The sequence below is a fragment of the Scardinius erythrophthalmus genome (genome assembly GCF_964197995.2).
Source record: "Scardinius erythrophthalmus genome assembly, chromosome: 21".
Lineage (NCBI taxonomy): Eukaryota > Metazoa > Chordata > Actinopteri > Cypriniformes > Leuciscidae > Scardinius > Scardinius erythrophthalmus.
Window position 1 is genome coordinate 19,980,319 of NC_138241.1, and position 24,390 is coordinate 20,004,708.

Below are 24,390 nucleotides of genomic sequence, written 5' to 3' on the forward strand. Positions count from 1 at the left end.
CAGCTGGAGGAGAGAGACCTCTTGCACACGCTCAGATCCACCCTTACCCATAATGCATTATTTATCCCACACCACCCAAATTAATTCCACTCCGGACCAGCCATTAAAGGCCTGGATGATTACACTCAATAATTCAGTGAAGCAGAAACAGAAGGGCTTCTGCCATTAATTCTCCCTCCCTCCTAATTGGCCCTTTAATCTGGTGAATGTATGTGCATGTGATTGTGAGTATTACTGTATGTACTTCTCTATTTCTCTCTTACATTCGCCTTTTGATTTTCTAGCTTTTCCTCATTTCAAATGACTTCCAAACAACAACAAAAAAGTTGTAATAGGTATAGTTCTACTAGAAATTCTGTCATTTACTCTAGTTACGACCCATATGATGTTGTTGTTGTTGTTTTTTTCTTCTTCTGTTGAGCACAGAAATAGATTTTTGAAGTTTCACACAGATATTTCTATACAACAAGCCTCCAAAAAGGGCAAAAACGACATAAAAGTAGTCCACCTGTTATGATGTGTGTGCTATATTCCAAGTCTTCTGAAGTCATATAATAGGTTATTGTGAGGGACAGAATGGAATTTAGGTACAAAACAAAAATAAAATAAAATATGACTTCAGAAGAACTGGCATATACTGCAGAATTCATACGAGCTATTTTAATGGCACTTTTTGTAATTTTTGGACGTGATCATTGTGAACTGGCATTGGAGCTGCATATAAATATTCTTTAAAATGTGTTCATTTGAAATAGATTAGAAAAATAATAGCTTATAGGTATGGGTGATTTTGGCAACACTTTATTTTACAGTGTCCTTGTTACATATTTTACATGCACTTACTATAGTAATAACAGTTAATTATGCATAATTACATGCAACTAACCCTCAACCAAACCCTAATCCTATAATAAGTACATGTAGTTAATTAATATTACTCAGTACTTAAATATATAATTACACTGTAACAATGACACATTAAAATAAAGTGTAACTGTAATTTTTATTTTAAGGTATAGTTCTTTAAATTGTTATTAATCCTTCATTTTGCTTTGACAGTTTTATTAACATATAGTAGTTGCATTGATTATGAATTAATAAAACACATTTTTTTATTATTATTATTTTTATATATTCTCAGTAACAGTACAACGTCCCTTTTACACATTTCAACATTTCACAACAATTGCAACAGTAATAATGTTTTGACTGCAAAACTATATGTAGACCGTATGCCAGAAGATCTGAGAATCACATTTAAAAAGTTTTTGCTAAAAGGCTCATAGTAATAGATAAAGCTTCTAATTACTTATTAACAACAAAGCATTCAATTAAGCACAATATACTACATACATAGTCCTTGGTCATATAAATGTTATGACTGTTACAAATAATTTAGTTAAACAAGGTCTGTGATTCACACTCAAAATTTTAAATCTTTTGTCATTTTATTTTACTCAAATGTTTCAGCTCTCAGTCCTTTTTCAAATAATTTGCATATAAGAGATGTTGAAATCAAATGAAAATTACTACACAAATCACTTTCAGTCAAATAAGAATATTAAAGTCAACTAATTACCTAAAAATCTCCATGGTCTCCTTGGTGAACACTGAGAGTTGTACATCAGGGCTTACAATTTAGCATCTTCATGTATGGCATTTGAAACTAGCCGCTTCAAACATCTGTGTAAGTAAAAGAAGAACTACAGTTATAAGTTTAAAGTTCACCAATGTGATATCTACCAAGAGACTCCCAGTTCCCTTAAAGGAACTGAGGGGAGGAGAATGATTTTGCCAAGTCACAACTAAATGCAGATCTAACTTATAGAAAAATGTCTTCACATCATCAAAAAGAGTGCTTCTCTCGAGACAATTACTCAGTAATCCGTCTCTAACACAAAATTTCCCAAAAAATTCCAAAAGCTGAGAATTGTAAAGTCACAAGAAAGTTGGTAGATTGGCAGACACATCTAAGGAAATGACAACTGCTAATGCAGAAGTGAAAACAGCAGTGCAGTGAACAAGTGCCTCTTATTTGTAAGATGTTGTCCAAATGGTTTTACATATTTTGTGCAACTCTTAATGGTTGAACAACTACAATAAATGAAGAGTAACAATAATCCAGTATAAAGTCATGGATTATTGTTGCTCTTCTGCAAAGCAATATGTATAACAACTATATTACTTTATGGAGTCAGGGCAATGTCGACTGTGTGCTTGCCCTGAAATCATGTAATATTAAGTGTAAAGACTGATACATGAGGACAATTCTTTTTGAAATGAGATTCAAAGTACAAGTCTGCAATGATCATTAAAATACAAGCATAGAGTGGGACCGAATAAACTGGCACTTAGACTGAATTATCATTTAAACCAGTGATAGAGAGGGACTGAAGATGAGCACGTGATGCAGTGATTCACTGCAAAAGACTGAGGGCATCTGAGAAAATACAATAAATGACCCGTCCTAAATCAAACCTTAGACTTGGATAAGATGTTGAATATGCTCTCCTGCATTAGCAGGACTCAGTTGAAACAAAATGCATTTATTCATTGCCATGTCACTTAGACCAATGATACAGGTCTGCAGATTCCCCCACTGAACGGTATTACTGCAGCAAAATCAATGGAAAATTAGCAGCAGACTACACAGGCCTCGCAGATGATTAATGATGGACATCCGTCTTAAAAGCAGAGCTGGGAACGCAGCGCAAGCGCTTCATAATCCTAATGCAGGCAGAGCAGCCAGAATAGAAGTCTGGTCAAGAATTACTTTCAAATCAATAGATACATTTAGTGTTAAACAAGATTAAATTGATGTTTCAAAACTTTGTTTTGTAGAATAATTAAAACAAATACTTTATCCCAATATAAAATGCCAATAAATAACTGCCCATCTGTTTTCAGTGTGTTGTTTGATTGTTTTCTCATTTATTTGGCCTCATTCATCCATTATATTTGATTTAGAAATTAATGAGAAAAATGAGAAACTAAAATGTTACATTTACACAAAGACGTTTATTTAAAATATTTCACATATAAAAAAAAATTCACAGTACAGATACTATAATGGGATTGGAAAACCAGCAGTGACCTCTAGGTAATATAATGTATTTCTTATGGGAGTCGAAATATATTTTGGATATGTTAAACGGAATCGGTGCCCATCATACACTACGCGACAGGACAAAATCTGCAGACTGGCTCTGACTTTCGCCAACTAGCTTTGAGTCCTCCAGATAGCTGTGTAGTATAATCAAGCTTTTATAAACAACAATAAGATACGGACTAAACTGTGATGTTGCTTTATGATTTCAAAAAGTCTCTAAAGGTTCTATATGCTAAAAGACTGACTGTGCTCCCGTCTTCTTTTCCCTTCAAGCAGAAAAGAGAGGACTGTTGCCAACCGTTGTCTTTTAGAAGGTCCCTTGTGGTCGTACCGCCTAAAGTAGGTGGTGGTTCCCATGGAAATGGCATCAAGCTGCTCGTATAGCAACCATCCCACCCAGATCAGAGAGAGGATGTTGAGCAGAGCCAGCAGGACGACCCAAGCCTCTTTCCCCACCACTGAGCCCCAGTCAGACAGCTGCAAGCCTGAGAATTTCAGGTAGAGGTAGTAAACGGCACTGAGGATGAAGATGAGATGAGCCATTACCATGGACATGATGAAGAGGATGAAGATGCGGTGGTTGTCCCGTCCCACACACTGATTGAGGAAGAGGCAGTGGTGGTCGTAGTCTTGGATGCACACGTCACACAAACGGCAGTGTTTGCAATTGTCCACTTGAATTAGCTGAAAGAGAATAGCTTGTGCAGTTTTGAAATTTGTATTTTTTTCTAAGTATTAACAAACATATGATTTAATACTAATATATATATATATATATATATATATATATATATATATATATATATATATATATATATATATATACTGGATCCTAATCTGATTGATGACTAACATATTATCAGAAAGTCAATTTATTTAGTAGTCAATTTAACTATAGTAGTTATAAAGTAAATAAATTGACTTTCTGATAATATGTTAGTCATCAATCAGATTAGGATCCAGTGCTGATTATTATAATTATTTAAAATATTACATTTTAATTTTATTATTATTTTTTATAATTTTTTATAATTTTAATCATTGGTTTAACCAAAATGGTTGAGGTTCCAACCCTCCACAGAAAAGATAATAAAATGGTATTATTATTATTATTAATACAAATGATAATGTTAAGTATTATTATTAAATTTGACTTAATAAGTACAATTAAATAATAATAATAATAATAATTATTTATTCAATTTGATTATTTTTTTATTTGTACTTAAAGGATTTGTTTAACCATCCAAAACTGGTTGATGATCTAAGCCTTCACAGAAAATAATAATAATAATAATAATTAATATTATTGTTAGTATTATTAATAATAATAGAATTGGATTAATAATAATAACAACATATAAAATGTTAAAATGTTATATATATATATATATATATATATATATATATATATATATATATATATATATATATATTTAGAGAGTACTTGAAGGATTTGTTTAACCATCCAAAAATGGTTGGTGATCCAAGCCTCCAAAGAAAACCATTTTAATGCAGTAAATAAATGAACTTTATCAAAGTACGTTAGTCAGCAAACAGGGCTGGTTAGAGAAGTGCTCACCTCACAGTAAATACAGAATCTGGCTGGGCTCTGGCTGGCTTCCATTAAGTCTCCTATGCTGGAAAACCGGGAATCAGTGTCAGCTTCTTTGAGTTGTCCTGGGTTCTGTTTTAGAACTTTCCAAAAAAGTCCAGCAAGCACACAAAAATGGACAAGTGAAATGTGTAAGAGGGTATGAGCTGGCCAAAAACGTGAGCAGTTAAGGAAACATTTACATAAAACATTCTAAATGATTCAACTTGTAAAAGTGGTTGATGACATAAGCTATATCTGCAAAGGATATTAGGTAAAATTTTATAGAGAAAACAAGCTGTGGAATGAATTAGGCCTGCAGTCAGTGTTCCCAGGTAAACAGGGTTTGGTAACCTACAGTCCAAATCAAAGATTAAAAAGGTTATTATAACGCCATCAACATCACTTATATCATCAGTGATAAAGCAATTTCCAATAACAACCCTCTAACCTTTGAAAGCTGCTCAGTCTGTGATACTGAGAAAGAATGACTTTTGCCATACAGGGGAAAAGCACTGCAGAGAAGATACCCCCATATTCACCAAGAGCCGCGGCGATAACGAGAACCGCTGCCCCGCTGAGAGACGGTAACAACAGCACCCAGAAGTACATCACTGGAGAACAGATCATTTCATGAATAAACATTACAGCCAATGAATATCATTACAATACAATAATCCCACAGGAAACAAAATGATACCATATGAGTCCTTAGGAATCAGATCTTTCGGTCGTTGACTGAATTGTGTCAAAATCCTGGAGAGCTGCTGATGTCTACACAAAAATGAGGGAGAGAAAAAAGTAGATATCTTATTCTGTTAACGATATAAAATTTCATTACTGGCGTAATACAAATAATCAAAACAAACCAAAAATAATATACAGCATATATATATATATATAAAATTTAAAGCTATATGTTAATTGCAGTGAAGGTCAAATGAAATATTCTTTTTGTTTTGACCACACAATTTTATTTTATTTTTTACTGAAATGAATTTCCACAATTTTTTTCTACAACTCTTGGAAAGATAAATAAATAAATAAATAATCTGAATTAGAGCCTTTAAATTTTTCATTGGTTCTCAACAGACCTAAAAGTATTCCCTTGATTACAGAGGTCTAGAGGTGTGAGGCCAGTGTGGTTTTTCATGTGTAAAATGTGGAGTCCGGCACTCTTCAACAGTAGCCAGCACACCTCAATCATGCCTTTCTCTGCAGCCACGTGAAGTGCTGACGCCCCCTGGTGGTCAACTGCCTCTGGCGTGCACCTCTGGTTAAAGATATAAACAAGAGCAGTATATAAACAATACATCGATTAAATACATCCTTGAAACAATAAACTGTGATTTCAGAACTTTCAACTTCCCCCTCCCTCTTGCAACAATATATCTTCTCTCTGATGCGTTTAGTGTCCAAGGGACAACCTGTCATTCACATGAGATCACAGCAATTCAAGAATCCCAAAGAAATACAATTGGGTAAAAAACAGAAGCACAGATTGCAGGTGAAACATTTACCTGTGATGCATTTGTTATGTGAGCTAAACCCACAAGGAACCGAACAGAGGACTTGGCGTAGGTTTGTGAGATGCACATACTACTCCAAACTATATCTGGCACGTTGAAGCGTATGACAAGTTAAAACCGCTTAGACAAGCTTTGTTGATGGCTGTATCGATGGCTTTTCCAGGCAAATTCTTAGGCTTATGTGTGGACCTACAAATAATAACTAATTTAATAATTTGCTGTTGTTTTCTTATTTGCTGTTGTGTTTTCTGATTTGCTATTATGTTTTCTGAATTACATTTGCACTTCAGGGCCACCATACATTTCACTAGGATAATGGATATACGTCACGATAGAGTCCCCTTTTCCAGCGGCACTGATTCCGGAAGTTTTTTTTTTTTCATTAATTTTTCCCAAAAGGATTTTAAAATAGTCGTTAAAGAGTTATAAGCCATAAACCAAGCCAATCAGCTACGAGGTGAATCACAACACTACAAACTTTGATTTGAAGCAAAACTTTTTTTTTTCAAAATTGGCCAAAAAGACAAAGGTACAAGACTGTGTACTTAACGGTTTTGGTGAAAGAAAGAACTACAATCCGATGAAGCATTGCGAACAGCATAATCAAAGTCCTTTTATATAAATTGTCTATGGCATAATCGAATTAAAAACAATGGAGAAATATAAAACTACTCATTTAGAAAAGTTGATTATATATACAAAAACAATATATATTTAAGTTTATTGCAAAATATGCATATATATATATATACATACTAGGGCTGTTTTCGACTAAGGATTTTCATAGTCGAATCTGATTCGTTAGATTTTGCCGTAGTCGACTGATAGTCGAACCTTTTTTTTTTTCTTTTTTTTTTTTTTTAGATAGCAGCTAGATTTTTTCCATTTCAAACAAAAGAGCTAAAAAAACACATATATATCACACATATATCATAACATTTCATAAACATGAGGAGCAATATGAGAGAGAAATTTGGTGATGGTTGTTTAGGTACATTAAACCACGTAAAGCTTTTTCACGCCCATGAGAACCGCGTGGAGTCAACTCACAGCCGCTCAGCTGCCCTGCTGAAAATGTGAAGCAGAAACGCTTAATATCAGATAACGTCCATAATAATTGGACTCTGGGTTCGATTTTTTGACCATTTTCAGTGGTTATGAGGAGCAATATGAGAGGGAAATTTGGTAATCGTTGTTTAGGTACATTAAACAACGTAAAGCTTTTTAACGCACATGAGAACCGTGTGGAGTCAGCTTTTTAACGCACATGAGAACCGTGTGGAGTCAGCTTTTTAACGCACATGAGAACCGTGTGGAGTCAGCTTTTTAACGCACATGAGAACCGTGTGGAGTCAACTCACAGCCGCTCCGCAGCCCTGCTGAAAATGTGAAGCAGAAACGCTTAATATCAGATAACGTCCATAATAATTGGACTCTGGGTTCGATTTTTTTTTATCATTTTAAGTGGTTATGTGGAGCAACATGAGAGGGGAATTTGGTTATCATTGTTTAGGTACATTAAACCATGTAAAGCTTTTTAACGCACATGAGAACCGTGTGGAGTCAACTCACAGCCGCTCCGCAGCCCTGCTGAAAATGTGAAGCAGATTTTTGAATACATTTTTATTTATTTACATTAGTAAGCTACAGGACATCGTCTTTCAAAACATGACCTGAAAAAATAAAATAAAAATGGTACCCAGCCCTTCTGAAAATGCGAATGCATCTCTGTCCCCAGCACATTTCAAACCAAACTGACGCCCATGTATTCGACTATGAGGTTCATAGTCGAATCAGACCTCTCCGAATCGAATCGTCGAATCCTCGACTATTAGAAGTCAGCCCTAATACATACATACATTTCAGAATTTTGAGAAAGTAGGGAGATGGGCTTGATTACATCATTCGCTTCATAGGAGTGGGCGGAGCTAAAGAGCTATTTTGGACCATGTTTCTTTTTCCGACTCTCTGATTGGTGTAATCTTCTACACAGCATCATGGATAATGTAGTTTTCACCAGGAATTCCACTGTTAAACAGGATTATTTTAAAAATGAGATGAAATAATGCAAGCTGACGGCTCTCAAAGCTCACAGTAGGTCTGTCTTTAAAGGTTTATAAGTCATCGTTCAATATCAATTTCCTTATGGAGGAAATAAATGGAGTTTTTACTTCCGAAAAACTGTAGCACTCAATAGGTAAGAAAAGACTGTCGCAATTTCCATTTCATGATGACTTTAAAGCATATATAAGTTTAAGATGGTGCTGCAGCTAAGCCTATTATTGTAAGTCTCTTTAATCACAGTCTGTTCTAGTTTACAATTAAGGAACATTTAAACCTTAGGAACAACAATCATAAATATAGCATTCCAATAAAATGAAATTCCATTGTGATAGGAGCAATTTATAGCAGTTTTCAGTGTTTTGGTGGCCATTTAGCCTAGCTGCACCCTAAGAGAACTACAAGCAGTGCTGTAAAGTAAAAGTGCTTACATTCGCTCTAAGGAGATACCGGACTACATCAGTATTTCCCGTGGAAGCTGCCAAATGCAGCGGCGTGACCTGATAGTTATCTGCATCCGAGAATCGGAACATTCCAGTCTCCCACAGGTACTGCGTGGCAATACTGAGAACGAAAATGATAGAGAAACTGAGAAAAACATAGAGGAACAATATAATGAAGTATGCAGCAGACACCAAAACAAATCTATAATTCTTTTTAACAATCCTGAGTGTTTTTGTGTTAGTTTGTCTGCCACTATTGCAACAGGCCCAGTTACTTACACGCTTCCACCACCGACCGCATGATGGAGAGATGACTTCCCCTGCTCATCTACTATCTGTAAGTCTGCACCATGCTGCATCATTTTGTGCATGATATAAATATTGCCATTTCTGTTAGAATAACACAGTACAGTAAGCATGTATTATCTTTAAGGAGAAGCAGAGTTTATGATGGATGATGTTTTAATTAAAATCACAAACATAAGATGGATGAGGTCTCTCGTACCTGCAAGCGAAGTGAAAAGGAGTTTGACCTGCATCACAAGGGATGTTTGGTTCAGCACCACTGTTCAGCAGAAGCTCAGCCACTGGCCGGTTTCCATGGAGAGCAGCAAAGTGGAGGGCTGTGAAACCTCCCCAACCTGAGGAAATGAGGAAACTTTACAAAAAAATGACTTTGAAAAAGTTTTTGTGACTATCCCAAAACATGAGTTGACAATTAAAATATAAACATGCAGTGGAAAAGTTGTGTATACATAAAAGAATCTCTCATGGATGTCTATATCTGTATTGCTCATCAGTTATAAAAGTTTAGAGTCAAGTCATTTTATTTGTATAGTGCTTTTCACAATATACACCGTTTAAAGCAGCTTTACTGAGTTTCATGATGTTAATGCCTAGCAGGGTAACACTTTACAATAAGGTTCCATTAGTTAACATTAGTTTGCTCCATTAGTTAACATGAACTAACAACGAAAAATACTTGATTTCAACATTTACTAATTCAATATCAAAACCAAAGTTGTGTCTGTTAATATTATTTAGGCCTAGAAAGATTAAAGATGGAAATCATATTCTTGTTATTACTGTAGCTATAACAGGATCGACTCCTATAATTTGCACTGGCTTCGTTTCCTTACAAAATATTTATTAATAATCAATAGTTAACATTGATAATTAATAAAGAGTTGCAATTGTAAATCCGGGTATGAAATTTCCCGCAGTAAGCTTGCAGACTATTTATCAGTTTAATTCCCCATTTTTGATCACCGTGGTGACAGATTAACAATATAGTATTTTAGGAGAAAAATATACTATAGGCCTATGTTGACCAAATTACATTACATTATGAAGGTGATTTAGATCAGACTGTTATCCTTTTTGTCTATTTAAACAGGGAAACATCTAAGATAACGCAAGTAAATTATGGAGTGCCACAAGGATCTGTGTTAGCCCCTCGCAATTTTCAATATACATGCTGGCACTTGGTAATATTATAAGAAAACATGGAATTAGTTTCCACTGCTATGCCGATGATACTCAGTTATATATTTCATCACGACCAGATGTTATTAGTGTGTTAAAGATATTAAACATTGGATGACCAGAAATTTTCTTCTATTAAATTCAGATAAGTCCGAGGTATTACTTATTGGACCAAACACCTCTACACAGAATCTCTTAGAATTTGCATCTAGAAGGATGTACTGTTATTTAATCCTCTACATTTAAATACCTGGGTGTTATATTAGACAGCAACTTGTCATATTTCATTTTACAAAAACAGATTTCTTCCACCTCAGAAGCATCGCTAAGCTTCTGAACATGCTGTCCTGTTTCAGATGCAGAAAAATTTGTTCATGCATTCATGACCTCTAGACTAGATTACAGTAATGCATTACTAGCTGGTTGGTTGTCCTGCATAATCAACAAACAAGCTACAATTAGTCCAAAATGCAGCTGCTAGAGTTCTTACTAGGTCAAAAAAATATGATCATACAGCACCAATTATATAATCTCTAAACTAGTTACCTGTTAACTTTCGTATCAATTATAAAGTATTGCTACTGACCTATAAGGCCCTAAACAGTTTAGCTCCAGTGTATTTAACTGATCTCTCATCGCCTTACAATCCATCACGCTCTTTAAGGTCACAAAACTCTGGGCTTTTGGTAGTTCCTAGGATATCTAAATCCACTAAAGGAGGGACAGCGTTTTAGCATTTGACTCCTATAATCTGGAATAGCCTTCCTGATATTGTTCGGGGCTCATAGTCTCTGCCATTTTAAATCTAGATTACAGATGCATCTCTTTAGCCAAGCATTCATTTAATGCATCTCATAACCTTGTACTCCAGTTAGATCAGATCAAATGCACATGATTATCTGCTTAATGTTACGAACAGCAGCAATGCTTATTATTTTCCATTTGCTTTTCTGTTTTTGTCTCGGGATGCCCATTCTGAGGTAACTAGAGAGTATGTCAGCTCCAGTTTGGATCCAAACTCTAATGAAGACCTCAGATGCCCAACACCTGTGAAGAGAGAGAGCACTAACTCCTGCAAGGACTTCAGATGAAGCAAGCTCTGAATCAACATGCACCAATGCTACATTTTCTATATCCTAATCATTTGTTACCAACATGTATTCATTATCAGTGAGGAACTTCAACAATCAATTTCAATGAGCTCAGTGCTTTCTGCCTTTAATACATTGTTAGCAAACTGTGTGATTTGTATGTACATTTCTGAAATACATAACGTAGACACAGGTGACCTCTGATAGCAGACCACTAAATTGTAATGTGTAGACACATGCATTTTCTCTGTAAAACTATTTTGAAACGTGAAAGTATTGTGAAAAGCGTTATACAAATAAATGAGAATTGAACTGAATTACCATAGAACTACAAAAGGTAGGATAGAGGACATATCTTACAAAGCGTAACAGGTATCGGACGGAAACAGTCTGGAAGAAGCTGGCTATTGAAACGACAAATGCATTTAAACTTATCGCACAATTTGGTATTTTCTTTAATCAATAGTGGCCATTAATAGATAATAAACCGAACGAGAGGTGGGAGAGAGAAACACGGTTACATGAAGCTCTATTGACCAATAACGTTAGATCAGTGCAATCTCTGCCACCATCTGTCACTGTGGACCCTTTAAAACAAAAGACTCACCTTTTTGTTTTAATACGCCCCGATCCTGCTGTAATAAATAGGAAACTCGATCGATCTCACCCCGTTGAGTCGATTCAAATATACAACTTCCTGAAGAAGCCTGCAACATTTTGCCACCATTTGTTTACGCCTTCTGTAGACTGAATAAATTATCGGCCAAATGTAATTGTTCTGTTAGTTTGTTGAAGCGGAAACATCTACGTCCATCACAAAATTCGCCCCGTTAGATTATAATTCATTCGATAAAAGAGCGAATCTGATCATATGCAAATATGCTGTACTACTGATTTAAGGGAAACCCCGCCCTCTGGAGGTGAAAGGAGAGAAATGTCTAATGTTTCCTCTAGTGGGCGCTCGGCGGCCCAAAACCCTGAACCGCATTTAAATGTCAAGGTTTTTTTTTTTTTGCCTCACTGTAGACAGTATAATCGTTTGTAATATATTTAAATGCATGGTTGAACATGGTATACTAATATGTTTATTACCTCAGCAATAAAAAAAATAAATAAAAAAAAGGAATTAATGCCTATGGTGTAACCGCAAACGACTGTGATTGGTCCAGCTTGACAGCGCAGGGAAACGTCACCGGTACCACATGATAAAAGTATCTGGTGCAGGGTGCAGAGCAGACGTCCTGATGAAACTGCAGACCGGAATAACGCCACTATATATTTTAATAACATTAACATTAACATTTTCATTAAGAAATACATATGAATTAAGTACTAAAACAGGAGGAAAGAAATAAAATAATAATAATATTTTAAGACACATCTTACCTGGCTAATTAGAGACAACGTCCGAGCTGTTAAACTTCGCCCATTACAACACATTCTAAAAAAAATAAAAATAAAATAGGCTACGTCTCAATCAGCTCACTAGTTCAATAGCCAGGCAACTGATCAGGGAGTCTGTCATTGTAATGGCTGTCTCAATCGCACAATGCTTCCACTTCACTGAAACGTTTGTCCCCTAAGAAGTCCTACAATGCACCGTGAAAACCAGGGAGCATCACTGCATCCAAAAACTTAGGCATCTGACTTGTTGCCTCACTCCTCTATCAGGCACTGGCTGTGTCCGACATCGTGTCTGGAGCGGTCGAATGTGGTTTCTACGTATAAGTTACATATCTGAAGATCTATTTTTGTCTGACAGTTTAACACGTGTGTGGGGGGTATTTAGATGTTTACTATGTTTTTGTGTCTAACTAAATCAACCAATAACTCAAACTTAAATAAAATAAGGATTAGCGTCCTAGTGACACTTAGACAATTTGATAATTGATTTAATGGGACACTCAAGGCCAAATGCAATTTGATACTTAGCCTACTTACGACTGATCATGGCCAAACGCTCAGAGACATTGCGTTCTGTCAGTCTGTTTAAAATCTGCTCCAGTCATTGGAAACAGTCTAAACGGCTCAAAACCATAGAAAAAACACACTTTGCTATTTGACTTCTCCACTCCATCAGTTTGTTAAATGTTACAGTTGTCTAAACATAGGCTATGAGATGAATATACCATATAAAGCTGTAGGCTTACGATTTTAATTGTTCTTATATTAGAATTTTTTATTTTATTTTTTAACAATAAGAACGTTTCACTGTTGCCAAGTCCGTGTAATATTTGTAAGCTATCTTAAATCACCGCACGATGTCACTATTGCTCAACATCGACCGCATCTTAAAGCGCTTAGTGAAAAATATTGGAATAACTTTAAACACCAGAGGGCAGATACTATTTACGTGCCCTCAAATTCACTTTTGATTGGTCGATTTTAAATCTCCCTTTTGGAATAAAATAAGGAAAATCAGCCCGATTGCTTCACTATAGTCTTCTTCAAATTATCCTATTTCGAGCCTATTAAAATGTGGAAAACACACAGATGCGCAACACAGCGTTTCTTCTGCTTTTTTCACTAGGAAGTGAGGCACATGACCAGGCGCAGCTGATGTCAGAGTTTCACATTGTGCAAAGTTCATGGATTAGGAGGCATGTTTCAGCTGGCCAGCCACTCACCGAGTGTTGTGATGTGGGAACCCAGAGGATAGCCTTCTGTCCAGCCATAAATCTACGTACACAAGCCTTATCAAAGACTTGAGATGCCACCTACCAAACAACAACAGGTATGTGTCGGGTTACAGTCTGACTGAACTGGAGTTTCGCCTGAGGTTCATATTAGTTTGAGAGATATCTCACAGAGACTAATGTTGACAGCTGTGGTTGTCATGTAGTTGACAAGTGTATTCAAACTAGTGTTATCGCTTTGCGGATCAACTTGCTGGAACACAGCAAGATAAAGTTCAACAAGGAAGCTTGACTGCTTTTTGTCAAGTACTTTCTTAGCCTAATTTGTTTGTCCGTAAACTAATTTATTTTATCAGATATATTTTATTGTATCAGGTTTAAACATTTCAGTAAGAGACAAGCAAGCTACTGTACATAATACATATTCTTTCCCGCAATCAAGGCTTTGGATACAATAACGAGATGACATTCATGTGCTGTATTTAGCCACAGAGTGAATAAACTGGTGGGAATGTGCAGTGCAAACATGTCATTTCTTCTGGAATGTGAATTGTCTTCCCTGTAGCTAAGCAAGTTCACGACTTGACATCACAAGATCATTAACGGGCAAACAACTGATTGTAAGTTGCAGGAAAGCCCTCCAACTTAATGCGATTGCCTTTAAATTAATATTGTCATATGCTTCAGTTTCAATGTTTATGCTGTACTATTTTTTTGTGATATTTTCTTAGAAAGAATGTTTTATGGCTCTAGAGTCTTGAGTTCCTTTTTATATTTTAGGCATCAATAATAAATTATGTTCCTTTTTATGTTTCATTTATATTGTTGTCTCAGATGTTTCACTTAAAATTCCCTAGAGCCGTAAAATTAAAATAACAACATGTACCAGATCATTTGTTTTTGAAAGAATGTGATGGATAAAAATCAGAGAAGCAGTTATTAGTGCAATAACTTCCTTGTTAGTCACTTCATTGAGAAAGCAGATTTAGTAAATATTTTCAGAGAATTGCAGATCTGATATCAGTATGTGAGCGTTTCATTGTAACCTTTCGTTCATCACCTTTTTTCTTTTTCTTTTTCTTTTTTATAGGAGCCGGGTAGAGAAATGGACAAAATCAGTATGGAGAACGGGGAACTTAGTGCGTCAGGGGAGAGTTCAGAGAGCACAGAACTGAAAACTACCCAAATGAACAATGAGACAATTGGGGACCTGAAAGCAGATGAGGATCTAGTGATGCTTCTGAGAGATCAGCTAACTCAGTTGGGCCAACGGTCACCAGAACAAACAGACCAAGAGCTCAGCCGACTACTGCTTCTGTTCATGCAGGTACAGAAAATCAGTGAGAGAAAGGAAGGAGAACTGATTTTTATAAACTGGCAGTCAAAAGTTTTGGACACGCCTATTAAAATTATTCACAAAAATAATTTAAATAGCTTTAATATGTATAGTTGTATGAGAGAGAGAGAGAGAGAGAGAGATGTACTATACCCTGTGATGGCAAAGCTGAATTTTCAGCAGTCATTACTCTAGTCATTCGTTCATTCATAGTCTTTAGTGTTGCATAATTCTTCAGAATATGCTGAATAAGCATAATAGAATATGCCTTCTAATATGCTTATTAGAATGGCTTCAGCTTATTATTATCAGTTGAAAACGGTTGTGCTGCTTAATATTGTTTCATGAAGAGAATGTTCAATCACTTTACTATCTTAACTATCACTTTTGGTAGTTTTAATGAAAATTGGTTAATAAAAGTATTCATTACTTAAAAAAACGTATAATTCACCATAAAAACAATCCAAGTCAAGTGTGGTGTGTTGAAACATTTGACTGATAATGTATATTTTTCATATAAAGATTAAATCCCAAGAAAACCTAGGTATTTAAAACCTAAATACCACCTTTTAGAATATTAGCTGCTCTTCAGTGATTGGATAAAATTCACATCCCTTTGACAGAGGCACTTTGCTTTATGCTGACATCGATTAAGCTAAAATCTTTCATTTCCTGTTTAAATTCCATCAATGGTCTGTCACCAGCAGACAATTAATCTGGTATGTGGCTGCATTGACAAACACTCATGACCTACTGAGATGTAATCCCACTCACAGGCTGTGGTGGTGCATGTGTGGAGGTTTACACACACACATACGTGTGACTCATTTGACTTACCACTCATGCATTCTTACTGGGATTTAACCAACCATAGAGTAAGGAGTAAGGCACCACATCCACTTGAAAGTCGCACAGAAGTAGGGATTGAAGTTGGGAATTCAGCTTAGGGAAATTAAACTGAAAATGTGAACATGTTTTTGCCTTGAGATAAGTGCTGATTATGCTATCGATTTACTATATACATGATTACCTTTGTGAGAAACTTGTCATGAACCTCTCAAACCTATTTATAATTATTGTATTCGTGTTTAAATATTAGCATAAACAATCTTTCCACTAACTCTTTATAAGGTCTCAGAGAGCGGTGGCATCCTCGATGATCTGGATCTCCAGGGCCTGGCGCTGCAGGTTGGAGAAGCTCTTGTCTGTCATATACAGCAGAGAGTGGCAGAAAAGCCGGCAGGTACCTAAAAATAACATTTAATTCAACGCAGTATGTTAATAAAGTTGCAAAGTGATAACAGTGGCATTAGTGAAGTCACTAAAGGGCAAATACTGTCAGTGTTTAAAGGGAAGTAGCCCACTTCTTTATTTCACAAACATGCAACAAAATGAATGTTGACCATTTTGGCTATTGTTCGTGTGCATTTATTTTCGGTTCTTCTTTCTTATATTTAGTTTAAATTACATAATTAAAAATGTGTTTGTCTGTGTGTAAAGAACCTAAAACCTCACTTATCTGTTGTGTGCTAATATAAGATCAAATGGCTTTAATTGTGCTTTCTGTTGCTTTTATGGCTTTGTTTAAAATAGAGGAAGCCCGGTATGAATTGGAGCAGTTGTTTCAGAGGTCAGAGGTCAAAAGCAACCAAGGATGGCTTCTGCTCAAATCAATATCTCTTTTGTCTAACAGAGACACTGTAAGTCGTACTATGACAACGGATATAATTGTTTATGCAATCAGTTTCATAATTATTTCGCTAGTGTTTTACCAATACCTACACATTTTAAAGATATAGTTAAAGTGCAGTTCTGTTGCATTTGATGTATTTTAGGTAACACTGTACAATAAGGTTTCATTAGTTAACTGCTTTAGTTAATATGAACTAAGAATAAACAATACTTCTTGAGTATTTATTAATCTTAGTTATTGTTAATATCAGCATTTACTAATACGTCATTAAAATCAAAAGTTGTATTTGTTAACATTAGTTAATGGACTGTGATTTAACAAACAAACAATGAACGACTATTTTTATCAACTAACATTAACAAAGATGAATAAATACATGTATTGTTCATATTACTCTTTACATTAACTAATGTTAACAAATGAGACCTTATTGTAAAGCGTTATCATTTTTTTTTTTACAATAATAAAAAATACATTCTGAATTTAGTCCTGTTATTATTAAATTAGTCTTCTGTTTGACTCGACCCTGTGTAGTCATGTTTTGACAGGAAGCTGTTGTGTTCTTTGACAGGAGGTTGGTGTTATGATCAGGACAGGTCTACCTGCTGCATTAGTCAAGTGTCTGTACCTGTTTGTAGCTTTGCCTCCCAGAAAAGAGAGCTTTGACCATCAGAAGAATGACGAAGTGGAAGTCAAATGCTCTTTTCAGGACACTCTTATTCAGGTTTTTACATTTTGATATGCTTTATTTGATGTTGTAAAGCAATTACCCTACAGATGCTTATCTTGTGTATCAAAATGGGATACTGTTTCTCCATTAGCACATCCAGTTTCAGAAGGCTATTTCTTTGTTTAGTATTATTATTGTTTGAAATTATTTAGTCCATTTAATCTTACTGTGAATGACCATGTAGAATGTTTTCATACATATCTGATGCATTTGTGTCAAACTAATAGGAATATAACTCTTTTTCACTTTTGCTCAGGTGATGTTGCAGCTCTGCAGGCATGTGTGTTTTGTGGAGGTTCTGCTGGAGACCCAGGAGCTTTCAAGTGTGATGGTCTCTCTCACCCTTCTGTGGGATCAGTGCAGCCCCTCATGGAGACAGCAGGCGTCCCGTGTGCTCCGAGCAGTGTCTGCTGCACTAGCTCCCAACACTGTACCTGCACTGCAAGGTCAACAACCACACACACGAGCCCCAGTCCATTCTTCGGCCAACTAAAGGCATCTTATTAGATTGTATTTTTCATAATAAATGATTCAAATTTAGTTTATTGAACAAGTGCATTCAGGGCCGCGGGAAGAGGTTTTAGGTTGGGGGTGCTGATTTTCACCACTTTTGAATAAGAAACAATATCAAGACTATAAAACTCGTCAAAAAACGCGCACACACTCAAACCACCTGACTGCACATCACATTTTTGACTTTATTGATTCTGCTTTTATTTGTAATGCAATGGACCGGTCAACGGGACATAAATTAATCCTTGAAGGATGGGACTTTATGGGACATTTGCACAAAAATAATAAATAACTTACCGTAGCCTATTTTATAAGTCGCTCCGGAGTCGCATATCAGTCAAAAAATGCGCCACGAGGAAGAAAAAAACATATATAGCCTAAGTCGCACTGGACTAAGTCGCATTTTTTTAGAAATTTATTTCACAAAAAATAAAAAAAATGTTACAGACAGTTCTCCGTTACAGACAGTTCTCCGTTACAGACGCGAGCGCTCTAAAGCGGCATTAAAAGAATGTTTTAAAACTTTCACAGAGACCTCAAACTGAAAGCACAAAGCCTGTCTTTAAATTTAATTTCGTTTTGTATTAATTGTATCTTAATTTTAATCGATGTTTCATCAACCAACTGTCTGGATTTAATATAGGCTATTAGAAAATAGAAAATCAGGACACGGAGGCGCTGGCGAACCTGGAGCTCGTCTCATAAATGAACCGAAACTCAGCGTAGGCCTATAAGGTAGCCTATTGCCTCACAGACCTGAGACATATAGATAGCTTGAAATGTCTACTTTTAAGCAGAACAATTCAAAACGAAAGAAAACAGACTGCACTGCTTATGTAATTCGTATGAAATGTGCATTTCTCTCTGGCGCTGCGAAGATCGCGAGTCGTCAACTTCTTCTGTCTAGCCGACAGACACTGACATAAAAAATAGCCTGTTTTATTAGTAAACAATTAAAATGTCTCCTGCTATATTTTACATATTTGCCTGTTCCTTACAAAACACTGACAGTGGGGTTTTTGACTGTTTTTTTGTTTGTTTGTTTTTTGAGCAGCTGCGGACAAATTCTTTCGACACACACACAATATTACATAACACTCTGCGCTTATGTTTTAAAAATATGATTTAACATATAAATAACAATTTGTAAATAGCCCACTTAAAGTGTTTATTACAAATAAATGACTAAATGCTAAAAATTAATACATTTTAATGAACAAACATATGCATTGCATTTACAATTCTGTGAAAATTCTGCAGCACCCCCAGCACCCCCACTTCCCGCGGCCCTGAGTGCATTGGTGTAATATTCTACTTTAATATCTTGGTAATATCTACGTTTATCAACAAAATAATTGTATTTTGGATAAATACGGAAAGAGACTATAAGCACATCGTCAGATGACTATGATATTGATTTACTTTCATATGATGCTAAATTAAATTACTTAGTTGTCCCAGACTTTAGTTTTTAGCTGGAGATCTTTGGTACAGTAGGTTGCAATTAGAAAATATTGGGCACTATACAAAAGCTTCAAGTTGACCCCCTTTTTTAGCGGTCCTGGGTCTAGGATATTATATTGAACATAATCCAAGTTAGATCTTATCTCCTATCTTGGAGCTAGTGACAATAAGGACAAATTTACAGACTGACTTGGGGAAACTTAGTTCCTGGGTTGTTAGTGTATACCTCAGGTACTTATTTAATTCTATTACACTTATTTATAGTGTTTTGTTTCCTTTAGCTAGTAACTGCATGAAGATCTGCATCCAGAACATGCATAAGATCAGCGAGGACGTCCCTGGTCATGTTCTAGCTGGGGTGGCTGTGAGTGTTTTCAGCTTTGTGAAGGACTCTTATCCAGCCAGCCCTGCTCTTTTTGAGGAGTTTGAGAACAACGACGGCTATGGCATCTTTCAGGCCATCTTGTTACGGTAAATTCATGAGTTTTGTTGGGAAAAATCATCACTAAATAGTGCACATATGAAAGGCACAACTGAAGACTAAATGTCTCTGAAGCTTTAAAAAATTAGGTAGACCGCCACCTCGAGAAAATGCATTTGCTTAATGCATTCTTAGGTACTTTCCATTCCTTTCTGTAGCTCTCTTTCTTCATCTTATTCTCAGCTCCTTCCTCCTGCTAGTTTCTTTTTGCATGCCGCAGAATTCAATAATTAAAGAGCTCGTAATGAGATCAGCAGTAAATTGAGCTCAATCATATTACTGAACATGCCAGCTCTCTTCAACTCACTGTGTGTCTGCGCTTCCTCACAGCAAGGGTCACTACAGGACAAGACCGCCCTCAATGAACAATAGGTCTCGTTCACCAAGCATGCTTAGACGCGTATTTGTACGTAAAACCTGTGTGCGAGCATCTACATTGAACCCCACAGAAATGTTTGTGTTACTTTTCTGTGCACATACTATAAGAATGCTTGGTAAATGAGACCTCTGTTACCTAGTTGTCTGTTACTTACACTACCGTTGGTGTCTGTAAGATTATTTAATGTTTTGGAAAGAAGCAGTAGAAATGTCTGAACTAATTTCTGATCAATATAATGCTTTTTTGCTGAATGAGAATCATACTGACACACAACTTTTGAACTGTAGTATACTTTTGACCAAAGTAAGTTTACTGAGTTGTAAAGAGAAAAATATTCAAAATACCATTCATACTGTGTTTAACTAGAATTTAAATATTTTTTCTTTGAGCTGCTGCAAACATGTACATACAAGTATAAACATGAAATACTGGATTAGAGAATGATTTATTTTTACCTTTTGCAGCTGTGAGGAGGAAGTAACAGATGAGCACCTTCTAGCCGTTCAAGACCTTCTAGGCCTCATCGCATCATTTACGCTTTTTGGCAAGGCTGAGCTGAAGGTGGCCATATGTGTGAACAACCCCCAACCACCAGGCTTCAGGTTTGACCCCACCCTGACTAACGGTAAGCCGCCATGACAGACAGTGAGTGCCACTCTGCATCTCTGCTGCGCCACCTCACAGTAACGCCACAGAAAAGGCAATTATGTCCGAGATGATGAAGTGTAGCTCTCCTCACTAACCTGGTTAAGCCACCCTGCATCCATTCTCTTCATACATACAGCAATTCCCCATTCATCACCACCAGAGCACCTCACTCCTGAGAGAGAGAAACACAGCACCTTTTTTAAGCTTTATTTAATTTGGCTTTGATGTGATTTTAATTATGGGTGAAACTCAATCTTATTACCCTCTGCAGCTATATTTATTTGCCATATACATCAGTGCACCTTTGTCCAAAGAGCCAATCAGTCTTTTCTCATATGTTGACGCATTTGAATGTTGATATAGTTCTAAATGTGGTTTAATCTCTTTAATGCGTGCCTTATAACACAGTTTCTGACAGCATAAGTGTAAATAACTCAGTACTGGTGCAGTTTCTCATTTGCATGAGCTCTTACTTGTTCATAATGTCATCAATAATGTTGCTCTCTCACAACGTACTTTTAGGAATAGCGTTACAAATTGTGTATGTAATGTGTAGTCTACATTAAGTCAATTAATACAAGGTTGTTCTACTCAAACATGATGCAAAGTACCTTTTGTCCAGTCAAGTAATTGCATCTCAAATCAGTTTTATTTTATTTTATCTGGGTGTATTTTATGGTTACTTATTTAATTATTTTTTTTTATTTTTAAAAACAAAAAATTGACAGTCCAGTTTTTGCCTAGATAGTTTTTAATTAAACACTCGACCAGTTGCCCCTTTTCCTTCTCATTTTCTAAGCGCCTCTTCATATTTTCAGGTTCGCCAGTAAAGAACCTCACAGCCTTCAAAATCATCCAGTCCTCCTTCTTGCGCTCAGACAACACAGTGATCTGCAGCCAAATCCTGCGCACCATCCAGATGATCTGGTCTTGGGAAAAGGCTAACTTCTTCCTGCTGGAGTGGACTCTTCAGACTCTGGCTCAGCTGGCTGAGTGTGTGTGGCAGAAATCGCCACCTGTTCACCTCGTTTTCTTCGAATTGTTTGAGACCGTCATCTTCCAGCTTTCCTACATCCCACACGAGACCCTCAAGAAGGTCCAAGCTGTGCTGAAGCAGGGATGTTCGGAGGCCTTCAACGTCGCAGCTCTGGACTGCTTCTACAGACTCATCATGCACAGCGGATTGCTGTCTGAAGTCCTGAGTGATGGAGGACTGATGGAGCAACTGTTGTTTGAGCTTAAAAGAAGGGCGAAGATAATCAGAAAGACAGGTGTTGCTGGTGAGTCCTTCGGGGTTTACTATGTACTATGAATTATGAAAACAAGACAGTTTGTTCTGATCCTGATCTGAGGTTTCATTTATCGACAGCAGGTGAGGATGAAGAGAAGGCTGACAACTATGAGAGAAAGTTGACCACGAATATTTTGAATGTGGTTGCAGCCCTGGCCATGCAGTCAGTCAGGAACACTGGTTGGTTGAAGCCATTTTCTTTATAATTAAATAATTGCAATAAAATAAAAATTAAATAATGTTAAGATTAAAATAGAATTACAAAATTTTACAAAAATAAAGATCCTTTATGGAGGAAACAATCTCTGTATATGAGCACAAGTAATATTTGAAGAAAGGAGTTCATCCAAGTCATGGCGTCTGATCAGTCTCTTGGCTTTAATAGTGTTCATCAGGGACTTGGGGATGATTCCCTATGTGAAGATCTTTCTGGATGTTGAGCAGTTCCGCTGTCCTGCTTTGTGCATCCTGGAGCAGCTTTCGGAGGTGAATCCAGAGGAATACATGAGCACCGCCATCGGAGCCATCTGCTCCTCCACTGAGAGTGAGCTCAGACTCAAACAGGATCTTTTACAGGTATTTCCTCAGTTGCTGCTTTTTATTTTTGGCTCTCCCACTTCCTCAGTCACATTTACATACTGTAAAGACCATTATGTATTTCCATGGCTATTTTGGTCTTCCTGGTTTGGGCTGTTTTGCTTTTTTTAGTATTGTTTATTATGCATGTACAAATATTGAAATACAAGTCACAAATTGTTATTCCAAAACATGATGGGATTAATAGAGAGGGCACCTCGTACCACCTACTAAAACTAAACTGTGAGTTTAGGTAGCCTGTAACTGTCTGTAAATGTAGCTTCCATTCTTAATTCTAACAAATTATAACATGTTTAAAGCATAATGAGCCGGTGAATTTATTATATCAGCTTTTGGGAGCCTGATTCCATTATAGCCAAATTCAGATTGATTTGCTAATATACAGTTAGCTGTTAACTCAAGCTTCATTCGATTAGGCCTGCAGCCTTGTGGTGCGACACACACAAAATTATGAGCAATATCAGATCAGAAAATGTGAGAGAAATCCAATTATGTATAACTATGTTATTCAGTTACTGTACTTGTCCATTTTTTAGATTCAAGCTAAGGAATACTAACCTGCAGACCATTAAAGTGTAACTGGGTTAAGGCTGCTGACAATTGGATTCACCCCGACCACTCTGTGAAATGTGTCAAAGCCATTCTGATTACTTCTATTGGTGCTAATTAGGTTTGGGCTTCATTTTATGACACATTAGCTCTTTGATGTATTAGCATGGTAGATTGAATAAGGGCTAATCCATTTTATGCTTGGCTCTTTGAAACATGAGACCCCTCCCGTTTCACATTTTGTAGTGATGCATTATTTTCGAACAGATATTTTGAACAATTCTAGGCAGGCGTAGTAAAACCTTGTAACTAATCCCAATTATATTGATGATTAATAACAAAATTTGATAAAGATTAACGTCTGTACTATACGGAGCCCTAAAGGGACATGGTGGTGGAAAAACATGAAATTGGAGGAAAAAATCTATTTAAAATTGTTTGTTTATTTGCAAACCTTTTGTGTTCCCTGAGAAACTTTGCGCAAAATTTCTCGGGGGAACGCAAAATTGTCCCTTAGGTAGCTCCGTAGAACAACTCTAACATTGAAACTTGAAAAGTTTGGGGTCAATGAAAAAACAACAACCTTTAATTCAGCATGACATTAAGGACATTTATACCGTTACAAAAGATTTCCATTTCAAATAAATGCTGTTCTTTTGAACTTTCTATTCATCAAAGAATCCTGCATGTATCACGGTTTCCTCAAAAGTATTAAGCAGCACAATTGGTTTCAACATTGATAATCAGCATATTAGAATGAT

The 24,390-nt window shown here is 36.2% G+C and overlaps 2 protein-coding genes across 4 annotated transcripts in view; one reads left to right on the forward strand and one right to left on the reverse strand.

Annotated features, from left to right (window-relative positions):
* Window positions 1-12,228, reverse strand: part of LOC308682116 (rho GTPase-activating protein 22-like) — a 39,362-nt gene extending 27,134 nt beyond the window's left edge. Inside the window, exons 1-11 of the mRNA XM_081351606.1 lie at window positions 11,920-12,228; window positions 9,242-9,377; window positions 9,016-9,126; window positions 8,725-8,857; window positions 5,798-5,976; window positions 5,404-5,477; window positions 5,155-5,317; window positions 4,975-5,057; window positions 4,692-4,882; window positions 3,355-3,793; window positions 1,580-1,630 (exon numbers count right to left, since the gene is read on the reverse strand). Coding sequence (XP_081207732.1) covers window positions 1,580-1,630; window positions 3,355-3,793; window positions 4,692-4,882; window positions 4,975-5,057; window positions 5,155-5,317; window positions 5,404-5,477; window positions 5,798-5,976; window positions 8,725-8,857; window positions 9,016-9,126; window positions 9,242-9,377; window positions 11,920-12,028 — 1,669 coding nt within the window. The 5' untranslated portion in view covers window positions 12,029-12,228. The remainder of the gene's footprint in view (window positions 1-1,579; window positions 1,631-3,354; window positions 3,794-4,691; window positions 4,883-4,974; window positions 5,058-5,154; window positions 5,318-5,403; window positions 5,478-5,797; window positions 5,977-8,724; window positions 8,858-9,015; window positions 9,127-9,241; window positions 9,378-11,919) is intronic.
* Window positions 12,229-13,866: 1,638 nt separating this feature from the next.
* Window positions 13,867-24,390, forward strand: part of wdfy4 (WDFY family member 4) — a 53,517-nt gene continuing 42,993 nt past the window's right edge. Inside the window, exons 1-12 of one of the 3 annotated variants that reach the window (XM_081350944.1) lie at window positions 13,994-14,046; window positions 14,514-14,568; window positions 15,039-15,275; window positions 16,416-16,527; window positions 16,878-16,984; window positions 17,549-17,701; window positions 17,964-18,153; window positions 19,966-20,155; window positions 21,009-21,169; window positions 22,011-22,472; window positions 22,562-22,663; window positions 22,869-23,059. In XM_081350944.1, coding sequence (XP_081207070.1) covers window positions 15,054-15,275; window positions 16,416-16,527; window positions 16,878-16,984; window positions 17,549-17,701; window positions 17,964-18,153; window positions 19,966-20,155; window positions 21,009-21,169; window positions 22,011-22,472; window positions 22,562-22,663; window positions 22,869-23,059 — 1,890 coding nt within the window. In that variant the 5' untranslated portion in view covers window positions 13,994-14,046; window positions 14,514-14,568; window positions 15,039-15,053. Of the gene's footprint in view, window positions 14,047-14,513; window positions 14,569-15,038; window positions 15,276-16,415; window positions 16,528-16,877; window positions 16,985-17,548; window positions 17,702-17,963; window positions 18,154-19,965; window positions 20,156-21,008; window positions 21,170-22,010; window positions 22,473-22,561; window positions 22,664-22,868; window positions 23,060-24,390 lie in introns of all 3 variants that reach the window. The other 2 variants (XM_081350942.1, XM_081350943.1) reach the window with 2 other exon arrangements.